Below are 18,433 nucleotides of genomic sequence, written 5' to 3' on the forward strand. Positions count from 1 at the left end.
AGGTAAGTCCTTCCTAGTCTTTATAGTATTTTCATTGCCTACCTCCTGTCCTTAGGGTCGATGCTGCTAAAGGTTACGCTGCTCACTGGGTAATGTCTCCTGAAGAAAACCCTAGAAGAAGAAAGACACAGATGGAGCGAGAGACAGGAGAGACATCACTGAAGTGTAATGACAGCACAGCACGGAAACTCTGTCGCTACAGTGCTGTCTGTTGTTTATTAGGGAATGCCTAGGAAGGACTTACCTGCGCTGGCTGTCGGTCAGCGTGATGCCCTGCGACGTCACCTTGAACTGGACCACAGTGGCGGCGGGACGAGGGTTACAACCCAAGGAAGCGTCTGTCGCCTTGGCGATGGCCTGGGGGCCGGTTAGGGACTCCGTTTCCACCGAGTTCAGGTAGAGGACGTTACAGGCTGAGGGGGGAGGGGCAGAGAGGAGAGAGAGGTGAGCATGATGACCACGCCTCAAAAGGTGCTTCTGTGTTTCAGGAAGAGAAGGCCGGATGGAGAAGTCACCTGCTCCTTGTTTCAGCAGGTCAGCGGCCGTGCTGATGTTATTCACCGGTTGAACCTCCGGCACCCCTCCTATCAGATCTGAGTTAAATAGAATAAGAATCGGAAAAAAAGAAGATTTCCTGTAAAATACGTCAAGTTCATCTGCGAACACGTAGAGCTTATTTATCAGTGTGAGGTTTAAAGGGTCGATCTGTTCAAATTTGACTAGTCTCAAACAATTTGTAGATCAACAGAAAATGAATCAACCACTACAGTGACAATCTATTCATTGTATGTATTTACAGACAAAATGATGAATGGAGAAAATAATCTGGAGATTAATCAAAAAGATGATCTTGCTGCAGCCGCTGGAGTACCGACCTTTCTCCGTGATCCTAAGGGCGCAGGGCAAAGAGATGGGCGTGATGGAGTGCTGGTAGACTAATGGAGACAGACTCCCTGTGGATAACAGACAGCAGTAAAAACAGATTCTACATCCCCCCAGAAGTAACAAGACGTACAAATAAAAATAACGATCTTTCCTGAAGGTGCTCCATTCCTGGTACTAAAAGTATTGTCCTACACATGCAGATGTCAAGCCGGAGCAGGAAAACCTACCGAAGTAGGGCTCATTCTGGCACCCTTTAATCTTGACTCCTCGAGGGCCGGTTTCTATCAGGAAGTGTCTGACCAGCTGTTCCAGAGGGTCACTCACTGTAACAGCAGAGATTCACTGTGAACGAGCTGCAAGTGTCATTGTGTACTAAGGACAAAGCAACTGCTGAATAAGTCAAATGCTGCCTAAAACAGTTGGAGGTCGTCTTTACCCTTGCTGCTGTGGTTGTTGGCATTGGGGGGAGGGGTAGCCACCTTCAGGGCCAGGCCGTAGGCCCCCTGGAAAGAGTTGCTGTCCCTGATCAGGAAGGTTCCCGGCTCTCTCTCCTTCAGAGCAGCGATTGCTGCAGCGAAACACAACCAAGACGTTGGGAAATTTATACAGTGAAATGCATTTGTAGCAAACATTTGTTAAAATTAGAAAAAAGACACAAAAAAAGAATGGCCTACCTTGCTCTCTGGAGATTCCAGGCTTGTACCAGAACCTTGAACTGTCCTGGACAAACTTCACACTGACCCTGTTCGCGTTCTCACTCTCCACAGACGCCACTCCGTCGGTTTTGCCTGCGGGGGGCACAATTTCCCCCACGGTGGGAGAGAACGTGACATGGAGCTGATGCTGGGCGGCGGCGGAGGAGGGAGGGGCGTGGCCCGCGGCTGGCGTCAGAGTTGGCGCCCCGTCATTGGGTGAGCCCGACTGAACGGGCGGGTGGCGCTTCTCTGGCAGCGGTGGCTGGGGGTGAGGAAGGGGGATGGAGATGGTGGAGTAATTGGAGTAGGAGGACGGGTAGAGCTGAGGAGCGTGAGCGGAGTAGCAGGGCCTCTTGTTGGTGTCCGGAGCGGATGTGTGCCCGGCAGCGCTGTGCTCCGTGCCTGGGTAGTGGTGGTGCGGGGGTCCGTGCTGCTGGATGTGGTTGGGGTGGTGGGGGTCAGGCCCACTCAACAATAGCCTCCTACCCAAAGTGGCAAAGCCAGGAACTGGGGCATCAGAGACCGGGGAGCCCTCCATACTGCTGGAGGCCGGCTGGGCGGATAAAGATGAAGCTGGGGCGGGAGACGTGGGGGCAGACGTGGCAGTGTGGGTTATCGCGGGTTTTGCGGCTTCTGGGTGTGGCTCCCTGGTGGGAGAAGATCCGGGGACCTGGGTTTGGGTCTGGCTCTGAGGCTGGGCCACCGCCTGAGCCACAGTGGAAGGCAGAGCGGCAGCCTCGGAGGGATGGGGGGTCAGGAGAGCGAGAGGGCCAGACTGGGAGTGTGCGTCTGGTGCCGACGAAGCACGGATCGGGGATGAGGAAGCCAGACAGAGCCGCTGGTTTGATGTGGTCGGCGCTGCAGAATCAAAAGGAGATGGGTTCTGCGTCACCGAAGCTGGAGGTGTATTTGGGCAACAGTGCTGCTGTCGGGGCGCGGTCGGGGACGGGTCTGTTGGTGCAGTGCAGTGGTTGTGGGGCTCCGTTTGCTCAGGTGTGGTTGTGTGTGGTTGCGTATGTCTGGCCGACGGCGGCTCCGTGCTGCTTCTTTGGCTTTCCGGGGATTCCCTGGCGATGAGATCGGCGCGATAGTGTCCGTCCTGGGGCCCGGAAGTCTCGTAGTCACTGCCGATGATGTCTGTGGTCCGGATCTCATACTCCCTCCCTCCTGGACTGGGACTTAAAGGGATAGACATGAGAATTACTGTCACAGACCTGCTCGTGATCCAGTGAAATGTTTCTAAATGTAAGAATAAATAAATCTTCATTATCATCAATGCTCAATTTTCACCATGCTGTAACATGCGAGCTGTATCTGGATATCCTATCTAAGGATAAGGAACAGCGGATGATGACTGATGTGTAAATGATGAATGCCATATGATCGGATCAGCCAGATCACATCTGGAGGCGGTCTGGCTCGCATTGTGATTAGATCTCTGCCGGGTGTAAATGCGGTCCGAACATATTTGCTTATTAAAGGAGCCCTTCTGTATTTTGCAACAAACAAACAGGACGGAAAGGTCATTTTCTCTGTAGGGTTGTTTCCATAATGTTATAATAACAATATGAGCCTGTCAGCCAAAAAATGTAGCACTTTTATTGGAGGTACCTTGACGTAAGGAGTTGCCTGGTATGATTACATTGCAGCCCGTTTAGCGGCTGCCAACTGCAGCGTTCTCCCACAATTCTGGACCAATTAAAGAAATGAATGCCCCCCATTAGTCACTTAGACATAAAAAGAACAGAGTCCAGGTTAAAAAATACTAAAGTTACCCTTTAATACCAGGTATAATGGCCCACGGATCAGATGCCATTATCCAAATACATTCATTCATGTTTCTCTCCACCCTGGTGGTGAGGAGCACCCTGACCGACGCCACCATCCCTCCTCACTAAGAGAAAGCGTGGAATACCTTTCCTGTGTGCGTAGGGGGCTGCTGGTGTGGACAGGGGTGGGCGGTCCAGACATGTCGGATGGTGTGGAGCATGCGGCGTGGCCGTCTCTGTGGACCCTCTTAAAGGAACCGTGGGTAATGTGATCCCTCCAGCCCACACTTTCACCGGAGCTCCGGAGGCCATCTGAAAAGGACGGGACCAATGGAGAACATCAACAAAAAAAGGAAGCTCAGTGGAGATATTATGAGCTTATATGAGGCAAATATAAAATCAAGAAAAGATGGCGAGAAGACACAATTTGTGAGTAATGTGTAAGGCATCTGTCTGGTTAAGCATTACTGATTCAGTGCATGCTGTTGTTGGTTATGGATAATTCAAACATGTTGTTCACATTTGTCAGTGTCTCTGATTCAGTGTGACTCACCAGTGTGTGAGTCAGAGCCGTATGACTGCTGTGAGTCTGGATGGTGATGGTTGTGGTCTGCCGGCCCATTGCTATGGCTGCAGGGCCCCGTCATGGAGGAAGCCGGGGGCAGCGGGGACGTGGACTCAGACTGGTAGCCCGAGGCGTAGCCCCTGCTTTCAGACGGCGAGGGCTGGTACGGTGAGCAGGGGCACACCTGGCGCGGCGTTTGGTAACCGCTGCTGCTGCTGCTGTACTTCAGGTCCATGTGGGAATGAGCATGGGACCTCGACGCCTCTGGATAAGCTGGGTGACCCGATGGCAAGGGGTCAAACGTGAAGGCTGGAAGATCGTGGCCCTGTGGGCCGTAGGAGGCCACGGTGGCCCTCCTGTGCCAATACTCCGCCTCTCTGTCCCGCTCCCACTGCAGCTCTGCCTCCCTGTCTCTCTCCCAGTGGAGGGACATCTCTCGGCCTCGTCTCAGCCCAGGATCCCTCTCCCAGTGGAGCTCTGACCCTCTGGGTAACTCCGCCTCCCTGGCTCTCCTAAGCCCCACCTCCCTCTGCTGAAGCTCCGCCTCTCTGTCCCAGTGGAAGCCGTCACCTTGGTCCAGCCTCAGGCTGTGATAGGCCGCCGAGTCGTCTCTCCTGATGCTGCAGTCTCTGCAAGGGCAGCCAGGGGAGGGCAGGCCATCCATTAGCATTATATCGTGGTAGGTAGGGCTGGTGGAGGGTTTGGGGTGGTGTGGGTGGGGATGGTGGTGGCTGTGCGGTGGAGGAGGGTGGTGATAGGGGCCATAGTCGTCCTCTCGACAGCAAAGGCGACCCGGGGCAGACAGGGGGTGGTGAAGCGGGTGGTTGTGAGAGTGAGGGTCTGGCGATGGGTAGGGGTACATAAGTCGAGATGAGGGAGCCTCCGAGCAAGAGCGGTGCAGGTAGTGCGGAGGGCCACTCTGGCGGTCCCACACCAGATCTGGAGGCGGAAGGTTCTGGTGGGAGTGGGGGCTGTAGTGCTGGCACAGATCCATGTGTGACGGAGGAGAAGCTGGGTTGGGGCTGGCAGAAGGGGTCGCCCCGTGGTGCCCATTGGTGCCGGGGGCCCGGTCGAGGCAGTAACCATTGGGCATGAGGAGGGTGCGGTCGCAGCCAGGCTCGGCGCAACGCTGGGACCGGTACCCATTCCGGCAGGAGCAGGACCGACTGAGCCTCAGCGTTCCACTTCTCTCGGAGGGCAAAGAATCGCCGTCGTCCAAGATGGCCGTCTCTCGCTCTCCATCCCGGTTTCCCTCTATGCCTCCGAGAAGACGCTCCAGCTCCTCTCTCTCGTGCCTGGTCGGGGGCAGCAGGCGGATGGGATCCTCCTTGCGCTCTGGATGGACGGATGATTGGTTCAAATGGACGGAGTGGCCTGAGAGGGCGGAGTCAGAACCGCGAGCGGTAACATGATCTGGCCTGTCTTCCTCAGGGCCCGCCACTGGGCTGCTGCCATTGGTTGAGGTGAGGGAACCAGAGCCGGGACCTCGGCGCTTCTTTATCTGAGCGTAGAGACTGCCATCTACTGGACCTCTGGTGTGGGCAATATCTGCTGTAAGAGAAAGAAGATGACGACGATCAGCTCTCAAATTGACAGTAGTCATTGGCATATTGCCATTTATGAGCCTGAAATCTACTTGAAGTCTGTTTTTACTGACGTCTGCCAACTTCTTGTACTCATCCCTCTTTAGTAATTACATAAAATCATGCTGAGATTGGATCTGAAGAGAACAGTTAGTGTGTTACCCTCCAGGCTGTCCTGGTATCGCTGGTTAAAGTTCTCATAGGAATCCCAGCGGACCACAGGGTCAGCTGTGTTGTAGTCGACTGTGACAGCCGGGTCGTTCTTCTGGTACTCGCGGCCTGGGGAAAGACACATCCACTTTACTTTACTTTGGCTATTAGTATTAGTGCATTTGAGCATTTCATTCAACGTATCTTTCACCCATTTGACAAATATGAACTAAACTTTCAAAGTGGAGCAGGTATGAAGGAGGATTTGAAGTAGAGAGAACCCACCTTTCATTTTCTCAGGTCCAGAGGAGAAGACAAACTCAACTGTGGCATCAGATGGAAAACGCTCATCTGGGGAGAAGGGAAGGAAAAACAAAACATAGAGGGAAAAATATGTTAAAATTGTCAAAGAACATGGCAAATATCCCAATATCCTAATATAAAAATACAGTTTCTCTACATCACAGTCACAGATTTATGAAAGCACGCCGTGCTTTAAAGAAAGGAATCAAACATGGTCTCTGCTCCAATACATCAAATATGCAAATACCTTCCACAGATGTGCTCTGAACACACAATGGTGCGTTTATGTACATTTGAAAACGAATAGTGTTATGGATTGAAGACCACATACACAACAGACATTTTTCATTTCAGAGAAAGTGAAACCAAGGAGGAAACGAGGTAATGAGCATATTCATTACAGACTTCAGCAACAGGCCGGTGCTCACTAAGCCTCTTTGCTCTCTCTGAGGGGTGGTTAGAGACACTCCCTCCCTGCACACAGTACAACTCATTCTCGATATATACTCACCTCCAGGGAGCTGTTATTATGTCCAGGATGGAGCTTAAGATACTAGTATTAAGGGATTTATTCAACCACAGTAACATGAGGCCATTCTGGGCAGCAAACCACTGTGAACACATTCCCACAATGGTTATTATCAAGGACTATGTTAGTTAGTTGTATGTGAGGATTATCCTACAACAATTTCAGAGTATCAAAGTATCAAAGGAAGAAAAAAATCCAATCTGGCATTTAGTGAGCAAAATACTTAATTTTACATCTGAAGGGAGACTGCATAACTTTTGATTTTAAGATTTAACACAAACTTAATTTTATGAATCAAAAGATGAACTCATAAGCAACTAGTGCACTAAGATCTCTGCTGGGTGTGTCTGCAACCAATGTTTGCATGAATACAAACTCCAATGTCCCCCTGTCTAGATTGCAAGAGAACCAGACGTATTTTTCTGCTGTGTGCTTAGTCCCGTTAGCTGTTAGCTCTGTTAGCCAAACACACTGCAGCCCATCGGCTACGAACAACCAACTAGCTCTCCTCCTACCGACATGAGTAGCAACCACAAGAGGTCCTTGACCATACTGATGGGTCCAGCAGTATAGATTAAAAGTGGACGGACAGACAAACATACTCACGCGTGACCAATTACACACATTCAAGCAAGCCTGAATTGGTCAGGTATGGCCAGTTAGCTTAATGTGGCTAATGTTAGCTAACTTTACATGAATCTAGGTCTGGGTGATATGGCCAAAATCTTCTTTCTCTGTATAGGTCATTAATATCTCGACAACGATGTATATCACGGTATAGCATGCTTTCTGGTAATTCAGTACATACATAGTCAATATGAAATAACTGCATGGCAAAGTCTCTTATCTTGTATGATATTAAAACTAAATTACATTTAATTAAGAACTTTAGTGCAAAATGAACATAGCACTTTGTTATTGGCATTGAACTGAGTGGTTAATGTAAAGTGGGATGTAACTACAAAACCCCTGCCAAATGATACTACCCCAAAATGTTTCACATCAGCTTTTCTCCAAAATGTGAGCTAAACGTGCTAGTTATTATCAATTTAGATGACGCCATTGTGAATCTCGACATATGTTTTCATCACGATACGATACATGATCATATTGAATTGTCTCCCAGCCATACATGAATCCCCATTTATACATCCAGCAAATATGGAGCCACATTAGCAGTCGTTGGTCTTGTTTGTGTCCACTCCAATATTAATTCTTTTAGCTCTGTTTTTGGTCCACGCAAATTCCCTTGAAAAATGACTGGCTATTAGCTGCCATTGTGACATGTCATAACAGGGCGAACACACAGGTGTAATTGATCAAATTTAGTGTGTCAGTCATTCCAGTGAGCCAGCATGCACAATGCCAGGGCCATAATGTGACAGGCCCTGTGACAGGGCCATAATAAATCTTACTATTCACACCTGTGCTTACCCTGCAATGACATGTCAAAATGGCTGCTGTTAAACGGGCCTATTCATTTCAGTAAGCAGTGGGAAGCTGCAGAGTTGGGTGATAATTCTCTGTGGGTTCATAACTATGCGTGACCCATTTCATGTTTGAGTAGTCGTGTGATCCATTGTAAATACTAAAAATATTAGAGACTATTATAGATGCTTTAAGGGGATCCTGATAACATTGTAGCCATTGTATATGCCCCATACTACACAGGACACCTGCTTCCCAAAAGAGGAAAAGTTAATCAAATACTGTGGTACCAAATTTACACAGGTAGAGGATTAAAACATGCTCTATACCACCTAAATAAACGTACCAGTACAAGCTTCGTCCAACTCCCCTTTGCCAAACCAGAGCTGGGATCCGTGGATGGTGCAGGTGTGAAACTGCAACCTGAACACGGTGTCTCTGTCAGCGCTCTGGGCTCGCCTGTGGTAGCATTTGACCTGCAGAGGGCGGCAGAGAGGAGGGAAGAGATGCAGCTTAAAATGCGTGTGGGATAACGAGGGCAGTAAATCTGAGGCTTTGTGCAAACTGAGCGGCACCTACACTTTCCGAAATAACGGCCACATTGTGACTCCTTGTTACACAAAGCGGCAAAAACTTTTTCCAGACCAACATGTATAATTCAGAGATGAGATATGGCAAAAGTAAAAAAAAGTCAGTGTATGTACCATTTATTTAAATATTTCTCCTCTCCGTTGAAGATTAAAAAGCTAATAAGTCATTATTGCGACCCCACCCACACCATGGGTTCCTCTGTTTGTCATTTCCTTCCCATGTGAACTCACCATGATGTCACCCTTCAGCAGCAGCGCCGGTTCGATGGTCACACACAGCCGCCGGCCCCCGGTGCCCTGAAGGTCACTGTCGACAACCCAGCAGACACAAACAAGCCCGTTAAATAAGTACAATATATAAGGAACGCAAGCAGATAGTGTGGGACCAACTGATTTCCTTGTTTGTGTGTCACAGACATTTTCATCATGTTTTGACTCGACAGTGGTTATATTCCAGAGTATCAGCTTGGAAAGGCCTTGACGTAAACAATCAAGTTACAAGATATGAGTTCAAAGCTGGATCGAAGAAGAAAGATGCCCTTTGTGTAATTTCCTTCACTTCAATCTCTTTAATCACTCCATGACGGTGTTGAAACTTCAGCTCATGAGCCAAAAACACCCCGGAGCCAACAAGTACACCCTGATCTGTGCTATCAGTTGGCCATGTGACGGCAAGAGAGACTCACTATATGCCTGAAGTGTAGACCAGCTGCATGGACTGGTAGATCTTCAAGAAGGGGTAGTAACCTAAGAGGAGGAAGAGGAGGAGAGAATTTCAGACTGAGCAATCTTTATCGACATGAAGTTAGAGGAATGTGCTGTCTGCCACCCACCCTCCCTCGATCAGCAGATTAAAGATAAACAAGACTAGAATGGTTTGCGTGGGTGGAGGGTGAATGTGACCACTTATGAGCGCTGTGCAGTCAGCAGAGCAGCATCGCTGTGATTCAGCAGGGAAGGCCTGTCAGAGCGCCGTCACATCACATGTACATTTAAAGATGCCTCTTAGGCAAACAAACAAAATGAACTGTGAGGAATCAAAAAGACAATGAGCGTAACCCAGAGACTGTCCCATAGAAGTCTATGGGTGTAACCGGCAAAAAGCCATAAACCAACCTCCACAATGCCGAGGAGGGATTGTAACTATCTGTAAACTCATATTCATAGACTACTTTATTGCCTTTGTACAAGCTCTGTAAAGAAAGAAGTCATGAATTACATGCATTATAAAGAAACTAAGGTTGAATATCCTGTAAACTATTTGATTTGGCTGCAAAATATTTACTCAAATTAAGATTTTTAAGTGCATTTAAAACATTTAAATATGAATTGGCCTTCTTTGTATAATCCCTGCTTTTATAAGTGAACTATTTGTGACAGTCACGTGATCGCACACGCCGCACCATCTTACTAAAAAGTGCACGACCAAGCTCCGCGACCACTTGCGAAGCCTAAACGCCCCACGCTCAAACGTGATTGGACAATACCACTCGGACTACAAACAAAACAAGAACGCGTCCGATACCAACAGCTTGTCCCGTTGCAGACAGATTCTACATTCACGTGTAGATATCTGCTTATTAAAATTGATAGCTTTGTAATTACGTTCTATGCATTGGAGTTTGTATTTGCAGATAATGTGATGTCATTGTTACTACTACTACTACTACTACTACTACTACTACTACTACCTGTTACTGATGTCCACTTAAAATCCACCCACACAAACATTAAAAAGGTCATTCTTACTGTGTTTGCTTTATAACTTGTCTGACCACATTTTGTAAACTGGCTTCTAAATGAACTGCTCAAACCATTTCCACTGGCAGCAATACAATCATTAAATGTATTCATTATTTGCTTCTGATTGTGTTGATATTCTGTATGTAAAATTACTATCTAATACTCTAGGTCCCATCATTTTGAGATGGCTACATTGTGTAACTAGAACTGGTGTTTTGGCTAAAAAGACTAAACAAGCACACCTCCTTCGCCCTGGAAGTTGGGGAGTGATGGGATGAGAACTTGGTGGAGGAAGAGAGGGCTGCTGTTCATCTTGATCGCCCCGGACAGAAGGCCCCCAAAGTAATAGATGTACCTGAAAGAGAGAGATTGATGCGATACGAAATGAGTGAGACTAACATGTGGAATAACAATAACAGATGGAGACTTGGATGGAGAAGTGTCTTTACGAGGGTAGAAAAAAGGCTAACAGCCCCGGAGCAGACGGAGCTGTTGTCAGATAGCCAGCCAGCAGTAGTTTCTTCAAAGGAGAGAGCGAGGCAGGTAGAAAGACAGGAAAAACATCTTTCTGAGTCTTTTCCTAAAACCATTTGCCCGTCGGTTTAGGGCATATTTCTTGTGTCTGTCACAGTTGAACTGTATTCAGGGATGTTCTTGAATTAGTTGTCATTGTCTTGACAAGTTTTCTGCCTTCAATATGAGTATGCAGCCCAGTCGCCGGGAAAACATTTTGTAATGGTACGTTTCTGCAAACCACGGATAGGTTGAATGTGGACTTTTTGCATTTTGTTGTTGTTTTTTTGTGGAATTTTGCATTCGGCAGAGCATGTGATGTAGTATATGGAGCGACCGTTGTTAAAGGTTACTTACGTGGTAAAATAACAAGTAAAAGGAAGGAGAAAATCCATAACGGGTGGGTCAAACACATACAGGACTTTCACCCAAGAGATTGCTGTTAGTTTCCCGTTTGCATTTTAAAGTAAACATTGAGTTGTTACTTGATGTTATGTAAAAAAAAAGTCTGCTTAGTCTGCATTTATTTATTTATGCTAGTTACGCTACGTTGTTACGATACGTTGTTACGCTACGTTCTTACGTAATCATTTTAACACAAACCATGACTGTTTTTCTAACCTTATCCACGTAGTTTTGTTGCCTAAACCTCATCAATCGTTTCACAACGTTAACCACATGGCAAAGTGTGTTTCTGCATGTGATACGAGGCTGATATGAAACATATTTTTTGCTTCTGAAACGTCTGTTATTGAACGTATCCAGTGGTTTGCCGAAACGTATAATGTCTAAAAAATGTCTGCCGACTGGGTTGCAGTATGAGATTAATGTAAATCTGTAAGTGTGTTTGGAATTTCAGACACCTAGAGCCAGGGCTGGCTGTTTCCCCCTGCTTCCTGTCTATATGCTAAGCTAGGCTAAGCTAAGCTAAGCTGAGGTAACCACCTCCTGGTTATAGTTTCATACAGACATGAGAGCAGATCTTCTCATCTAAATCTCGACAAGAAAGCAATTAAGTGTATTCCCCAAAATTTTGAAACTGTTCTCTTTTATCTGTGACAATGCGAATGTATTGTTGTGTATCATTCTCTCTAGTGTATGTCAAATTGACATTTGTTTGCAGTGAATGAAATGGGAAAGCACTTTGAACTTTGTTTCATTATATTATCATTATTTAATCATTTTCTTTACTCTCAATGACTATCACGTTGCTTCCTTACATTTATTTTGACTGTTTTCTGTGCCTATTTCACAGGAGACATTTTGACTCATAGTAGGAAAAACCCATGTGTTACTAATTAACAAGGCCTCTGTTCTATTCAAGCGTCCCAGTAAGCCGTGACAGTGAGGCAGCATGCACAATACCAGGACCCTCAAACTGAAGCAGCAAAATGGAATTTGGCCATCTTATTATCGACACCTACTGTGACATGACAAGAATGTCAGATGAGAAAAAGACCTAAACCTGAGGTTAAAGATCAATCAAATCCTGCAGATGTACATATGAAGAGCTCAAAGCTAAAAGCAGTGTTCTCTTTCCCTTAAATAGGATGCTAAATGGGGATGCATTTATTAACTTCTGTTATGATGTGGAATCCCATAACCCCCCCCTTGCCAATTTCCCCTCACCTGTTTTGGGACGGCTGGAGGGAAGAGGACACCTTATCTTCACAGAACTTCCTCATGGCCAGAGTACTGAGAGCCTGGTCCGCCCTGCACACACACACAAACACACACACACGCTTTAAACCAACAATTTCCATCATGGAACTTGCACCAGACCCTCCACATGCCAGAGAGTACATGGAGAGGATACAGCTGGCATTGGCTACAGGATAAACCAGTTTCCACTGTTCCTGCACAAAATCCACTGGGCTTAATTCATCAAACGCCCTATCAACAAAAGCCTGAATGTAAATCATTGTGCTGCGTATACTTGAATTAGCGATCAGCCACTAGATGCACTAGTTTTTAAACACACTTGTGAGATGTTGACCTTAAATCCAGTGTGTTTTAGGGCATCAGTTCAAATAACCGTTAATGTGTTCCATGTGTGGATATTTTGACGAACCAAAAAATGTTAAATTGTGGCTTTTGGATGCCTCCACACTCACCCCGCGGAGATCTTGCTGTAGTGCATGTAGGCTGCAATAATCACGCCCGTTTTACCTTTGTGGCCCTGTAGGGAGAGAGAGGGGAGTCATGATGAGCTGGTTTTGCGCTGAGACATCTTTTTTTCCACAGCTTGTAATATGTGACATTTTATTTCTGCAGGGGTTAGACAGAGAGAAATGATGGAGACACGCCAGGGACAAGCAGCTTTGGATTCAAATTAAAAAGCTCCCTGTGGTTTTTTTTAAATTTTTTGTCACTCCGGGTGCTCCGTACTTCCTGACACATTCCGAAGACATCCCAGCCTCAAGCTCCTAATGCGACCCCTCCAGATACCAATAAGGAGGCTGCACTTCCGCTCGGAGCACAAATTAAAGCTTGTTTTGCTCCGTGTGCCCCTCAATGGAAGATTCTTCATTGACACAAACTTGTGTTTACTCCCGTCCCTGGCGTGATGTGCAGCTGGGAAAGGATTGCCTGTATAGCTGGAATGTTCTGGGAAGTCAGCGGACCACAGAAGCAGTCTGCTTTTAGCATTTAAATTCTCCTGACCAAAACCAATAAATAAAAACGACCAGACAAGCTGTGTGAGCTCGGTCGCTCTCAGTGTTAGCTGGTCTGATAGCGGGGAAAAGGTTCATATTGACACTTCTTTCCTTCAGGGTGACGTAAACTGGGAGTTAAACATCGAGTTGACACAGTGTGACACAGATTGTAGGGTTCATTTTCTGGCTCATTGATTGCGTGGTGCACTCTGCAATTTTGGTTTTAGTCAAGTTATATTTTCACTGCAATATCTAACTGAATTTATAGCACTTTTACATCAGTAGTACATCAAGTAGTGAATGGAGAGATTAGGATTGATTGAACGTAAAAGCTAGTGAGATACATTCACACATGTTCATATTGATCCATGATGGCAGCTGCAGAATGTAATCATAAATAAGCATTCAGGTGGTTAGCTGTATATTTCTGTAACATTGTTCCATACTGTGTTAGCAGCCTTTCCAGCTGTCTGCCAGAGGTGGAATGCAACTAAGAACATTCAGCATACTTTAGTATCATTTTGATGTACTTGTTCCTGGGTAATTCATGCTACTTTATACTTCTACCCCACTCCATTTCAAAGGGAAATATTGCACTTTAACTCCATTATACACTTCTGGCAGTAATTTAGTTGCTAGTCACTTTGCCGATCAGGATTTTACACACAAAACTTTACTTCTAAAGATGACACATGCAAACAGTGTAATTACACAATTCTGTTGCATAAAGAGAACTCTTACTCTTGACAGCTTAATTACATTTTTCTGATGAGAGATCTGTATTACACTTCAAATTTTCCACTGTGAAACCTTTTGACCTTTTTTTGTTTGTTTGTTATAACTTAAAACATATATTGAAAATGCTGATGTTGCACAATGAAAAAATTTCTCAAAGTATTCCGTGTACTACAATACTGCTGTGATACTTCAAAACTTCACTCATCACTACACTTCGATACTTCTGCCCGTTTCTGAGCCTGGGAAACAGTGTGGACGAAAAAAACCCTGGCGGTCCCCTGAACTCTGACCTTGCAGTGCAGGACCACCACGTGCTGGGGGTCGGAGGTCAGCCACGTCTCCATGGCCTTGCATATGGCACAGATCTTATCCAGCGGTGGGGCGTGGAGGTCGGGCCAGCCAAAGTCATGGACCTGGTGGTTGAGAAGGAGGGCAGAGATCGTGTGGTTGAAGGAGATTAAACCAAAGGCTGTGAACTGAATTCAGTGACGAGAACTACAAGAAGAAAAACTCTACCTTAGTATTCAGCCGGTTGATGTCGTGGCGCCTCTCGGAGAGGTTCAGGAGCTAAAGGAGAAAAGATGTTTATCACTGTGACCAGTTATCGTTTCAGCTGGTTTATTGTGGGTGTGAAAGAAAGAAAAACAGACTGCTAATTTGTGGGTTGCTAAGTGTCAAAATCTATCGTCTCTATTGTGCAACAAGCATCCTCAGCTGAATGAAACTCTAAGGAGGGAGGTAGAATCTATGCTACAACAAAACACCACAGACAAACTACTACTCCTGTGCGGCGCATCTCTGCTCGCTCACCAGAAACTTGTCCTGGTGTTTGGACTTGAGCATGGCAGCCACCTCCTTCAGGTTGAGGCGGTACCTCTGCTCCTCCAGCTTCGGGGGGAAGAACACGGAGATGATCCTCTCGGTGATGTAGGTCAGGTCGAAGTCGTAGTGGCGCTCCATCACCCTCTCCATCACGCGGTCCACGCTGAAGCTCCTGGAGGAACGGGGAGGAGAAAAAAACGTTAAAGGGGAGGGGAGCGGCACAGACGTGGAAACCCATTGGCGTGATTTGTGTTGAATGTTTTCTGTAGAATAAATAGCTCTTTGGAGCAACGCGACAGGCACTTCAATAGCATGTTTTCATCACAAGAGATGAATGAGATGACCTTTACCTCGGCAGGGTGTTTCTCTGTTTGGTATAGGTCAGCGACTTGGTGGATCCCTGTGGGAAAAAAAAGACAAGGTTGGTTAATGAGGCCATCCCATAACCCAAATACATGGAGCAGTCAAGCTCAAATGCTTTTATTTTATTTCCACATATTGAACCAATACATCAGATCAACCATACAGTATTTATCTACAGTTACAATCACATAAAAAAAAACATGGAGGGAGTAAATTACTAAAGCATTGAAATTGAGTTATCTGGAGATGTAATTTTATTTCAAAGGTTTTCTCTCTGATACAATTATTTAGTGAAGGAACATACTTCTCAAAATCATTGATAAAAGAATACAATATTCTATATTGATTATTTCATAATGTCAGATATATAGTTTTGTTCTTATCAGACTCATCAGAAAGAAATATTTGTTTTGTATTAAAGGTGCTTCATTCTAAATTCAGAGCATATCTATGATTGAGGGATTGCCTCCACACGCTCTCTTGACGTGGTGACGACTGAGCCGGCAGCTAGTAGCTAACAGTGCTGACCCGAGCTAACGGTCTTATTATAAATTTTGACTTTTAAAGCTAAAAATGCACGGTAGCTAAGGGATTACAGCGCACGGCATATCACCTAAACCTCCCAGGTTCGATTCCGGCCTTGGGACCTTTGTTGCTGATCATACCCCTCTCCACACAAAAATATGCCCTCAAATATTTGCCCTCGATCAATATATGCCAAAACATTATTCCATTCCATTTATTATTTAAACAATGACGTCAGTATTCACATCCCCAAGGATTGATTTCTAATGTTTTTGGTGACCCCCTGACCTTCCTTCTAGCGCCACCACCAGGCCAGATCATCCACTGACACAACACATCAGCTCTGATGGGATATATCAGCTCTAACACGTCTCGTCATCTAGTCGGCAGATTGCCATCAAATCTGCTGAGCACATTCAACATCACATTTTGACTTGAATGACTTTTCATGACTTTAACTCGAGCGCAACCCTCAGAACAAACGTGTCTGACACTTTCCTATTGATTATTTCAGCAGGTTGAGCAGGTCTATGTGCTACATCAAATTCAATGAAGCCACAAACGGGTTTTTCTCTGACATGTTTGGACATTTTCAAGAGGGATAGCATGACACTGGGGGGAGGAAAAAGGGAAGATGCAGAGAAAAAAAGTGTGCGGGTTGGGAGGACAAGGAGAAAGAATGGGAGGTGTGCTCACCAGGTGCTGGATGTGTCGGGACGGAGCGGTCCCTCTACGCTGCTGGATGCGTGGAAGAAGCGGTGACAGAGCGAGGGAGAAGAGAAAGAGGAGGATGGTGGGAAGGAAGTAGGGCAAAAGGAGGAGGTCGAACGGAGGTGAGAGAGAGGAAGAAAAGAGGAGAGAAGGGAGCGAAAAAGAGGGGGGCATCAGAGGAAGGAAAGGAGAGTTAATTAAACAAACAGACTCTCTAATGGATAAACATTACTACTTCCTGTAGCAACATCAACAATTTTCTTTTTCTTTTTCGAGACTGGAATCCTCCAGTGCTTCAGGAATGAACCCGAGCTCTAACCGGGTTGAGGGCTCATATACCTTGTAATAAGACCAGACGAAGAGGGAAAACTCGTCATTGTAAACAGAATGCTATCGAGGAAAAGAAAAGGAAACTCACCAGATCATTGGCAGGGACCGGGATGCATGTGGAGGTCACCTGGAACACACAGAGACAGACAGCCACATGTGAATGCAGAGGGAAGGAGTCAGAGTTGGTAGATTATGAAGAGCAAATGCTTCCTCAGACAAAGAAATTAAGATGGAAAAATCCAAAAATAAAACCTAAAGCTCACGTTATAGGAGTAGGGATATATATACTTTTTCGCTTTCTTGCTTAGAGTTGATGAGAATATTCACTGAATATGACGCCGGGGCCAGGAGACGGTTAGCCTCACTCAATTAGGCTATGCTGTTTGCTGTGCTAACAAAATATTAGCATGTCGCACCAAACGGATAATTATAAAACTGAAGCGTCTCAGACGTAATGTGAGAGAGCACTTTAAAAAAAAAGGTAAAAGTGGTAAAAATGCGACTGCCTCACAGTAATGTTAGCTTCCTACAATGTTAGCTTGTAACGTTAACTTTACTAGCTTCGCTAGACTGGCTACGAAAACAAAGTTCCAGCACCTAAACTCCAATTTACTGTTTTTACATTCCTTTTTTTGTACGGGATTTAACAAAAGAGACATGTGTAAATTAGTGAATTTTATAGGTGTTGGTAGGTGTATTATTTATACCTTCAAAACAGACAGAGCCAGGCTTGCCTTTTCCCCCTGCTTCTAGTGTTTGTGCTTAGCTAAGCTAAACGTCTCCTCACACCATATTTAGCCTAACTGACGGACAGGAGAGTGGTATCAATCCTCTCATTCAACATTTGGCAAGGAATTAAATGGATATTTCTTAAAATGTCAAACTAACATCTTCGGATTTTTAAGAAAACATCTAAAAGTCTGGCTAATATGTAACTAGCTTAGCACTGTAGCCATAACTTTTGTCACTCAAGCAAGGCAGGGGACCAAACCTTGTGCACAGGGAGGAAATAAATAATGTACAATAGACAGTAACTGCCTCTGTATTGTTGTGCAGGAAAATCACGTGAAATTACACCAAAGAAAAAAAATCCTGACATTTTGACATTGTATCTCAATTTGTCAACCGCCACCGAGAACGCTGCCCAATCTAAGATTAAGATAGTGTTTCACCACTTACAGCTCAGCAGTGCAACTTGTTGAGGCCAGGCTGTGGGAGGGCATACACAGAGAACGGAACCCACTGTCTGTGAAGCTACTTAGACGCACTTAAGCACCGGGTAAATACAAGTGCAGCTGATGTTTGAGGGCATGTCTGTAAAATGTAAAGCATACTGAGGCCAAATACATAGCTGGAGGAGCACCGGGACAGAAACACAGCGACGCGTCCAACTCCCATCTCTGTTATGGGCCGACAGGTTAGTGAACTGTGACCAAAGCAGGAGCCAAACAGCAGCCCTAATGAAGGGCCACAGTCATGCTTACGTAACACACACACACACACACACACACACACACACACACACACACACACA

The 18,433-nt window shown here is 45.8% G+C and overlaps 1 protein-coding gene across 7 annotated transcripts in view; it reads right to left on the reverse strand.

Moving 5' to 3' along the window:
• The window catches only part of LOC116399398 (tensin-2-like), a 49,663-nt gene that overhangs the window by 2,514 nt on the left and 28,716 nt on the right, over positions 1-18,433 (reverse strand). For 3 of the 7 annotated variants that reach the window (XM_031876531.1, XM_031876529.1, XM_031876536.1), the window contains exons 4-27: positions 16,988-17,026; positions 16,555-16,596; positions 15,321-15,370; positions 14,959-15,142; positions 14,665-14,715; positions 14,439-14,561; positions 12,868-12,932; positions 12,383-12,466; positions 10,483-10,595; positions 9,184-9,244; positions 8,729-8,804; positions 8,254-8,383; positions 5,933-5,998; positions 5,660-5,776; positions 3,903-5,465; positions 3,496-3,661; positions 3,192-3,269; positions 1,560-2,758; positions 1,322-1,453; positions 1,113-1,208; positions 876-953; positions 516-593; positions 245-413; positions 43-111 (exon numbers count right to left, since the gene is read on the reverse strand). In XM_031876531.1, coding sequence (XP_031732391.1) covers positions 43-111; positions 245-413; positions 516-593; positions 876-953; positions 1,113-1,208; positions 1,322-1,453; positions 1,560-2,758; positions 3,192-3,269; positions 3,496-3,661; positions 3,903-5,465; positions 5,660-5,776; positions 5,933-5,998; positions 8,254-8,383; positions 8,729-8,804; positions 9,184-9,244; positions 10,483-10,595; positions 12,383-12,466; positions 12,868-12,932; positions 14,439-14,561; positions 14,665-14,715; positions 14,959-15,142; positions 15,321-15,370; positions 16,555-16,596; positions 16,988-17,026 — 4,829 coding nt within the window. The remainder of the gene's footprint in view (positions 1-42; positions 112-244; positions 414-515; positions 594-875; positions 954-1,112; positions 1,209-1,321; positions 1,454-1,559; positions 2,759-3,191; positions 3,270-3,495; positions 3,662-3,902; positions 5,466-5,659; positions 5,777-5,932; positions 5,999-8,253; positions 8,384-8,728; positions 8,805-9,183; positions 9,245-10,482; positions 10,596-12,382; positions 12,467-12,867; positions 12,933-14,438; positions 14,562-14,664; positions 14,716-14,958; positions 15,143-15,320; positions 15,371-16,554; positions 16,597-16,987; positions 17,027-18,433) is intronic. The other 4 variants (XM_031876530.1, XM_031876533.1, XM_031876535.1 and 1 more) reach the window with 4 other exon arrangements.

Source organism: Anarrhichthys ocellatus, unplaced genomic scaffold, assembly GCF_004355925.1.
Source record: "Anarrhichthys ocellatus isolate YVR2014 unplaced genomic scaffold, GSC_Weel_1.0 scaffold111, whole genome shotgun sequence".
NCBI lineage: Eukaryota > Metazoa > Chordata > Actinopteri > Perciformes > Anarhichadidae > Anarrhichthys > Anarrhichthys ocellatus.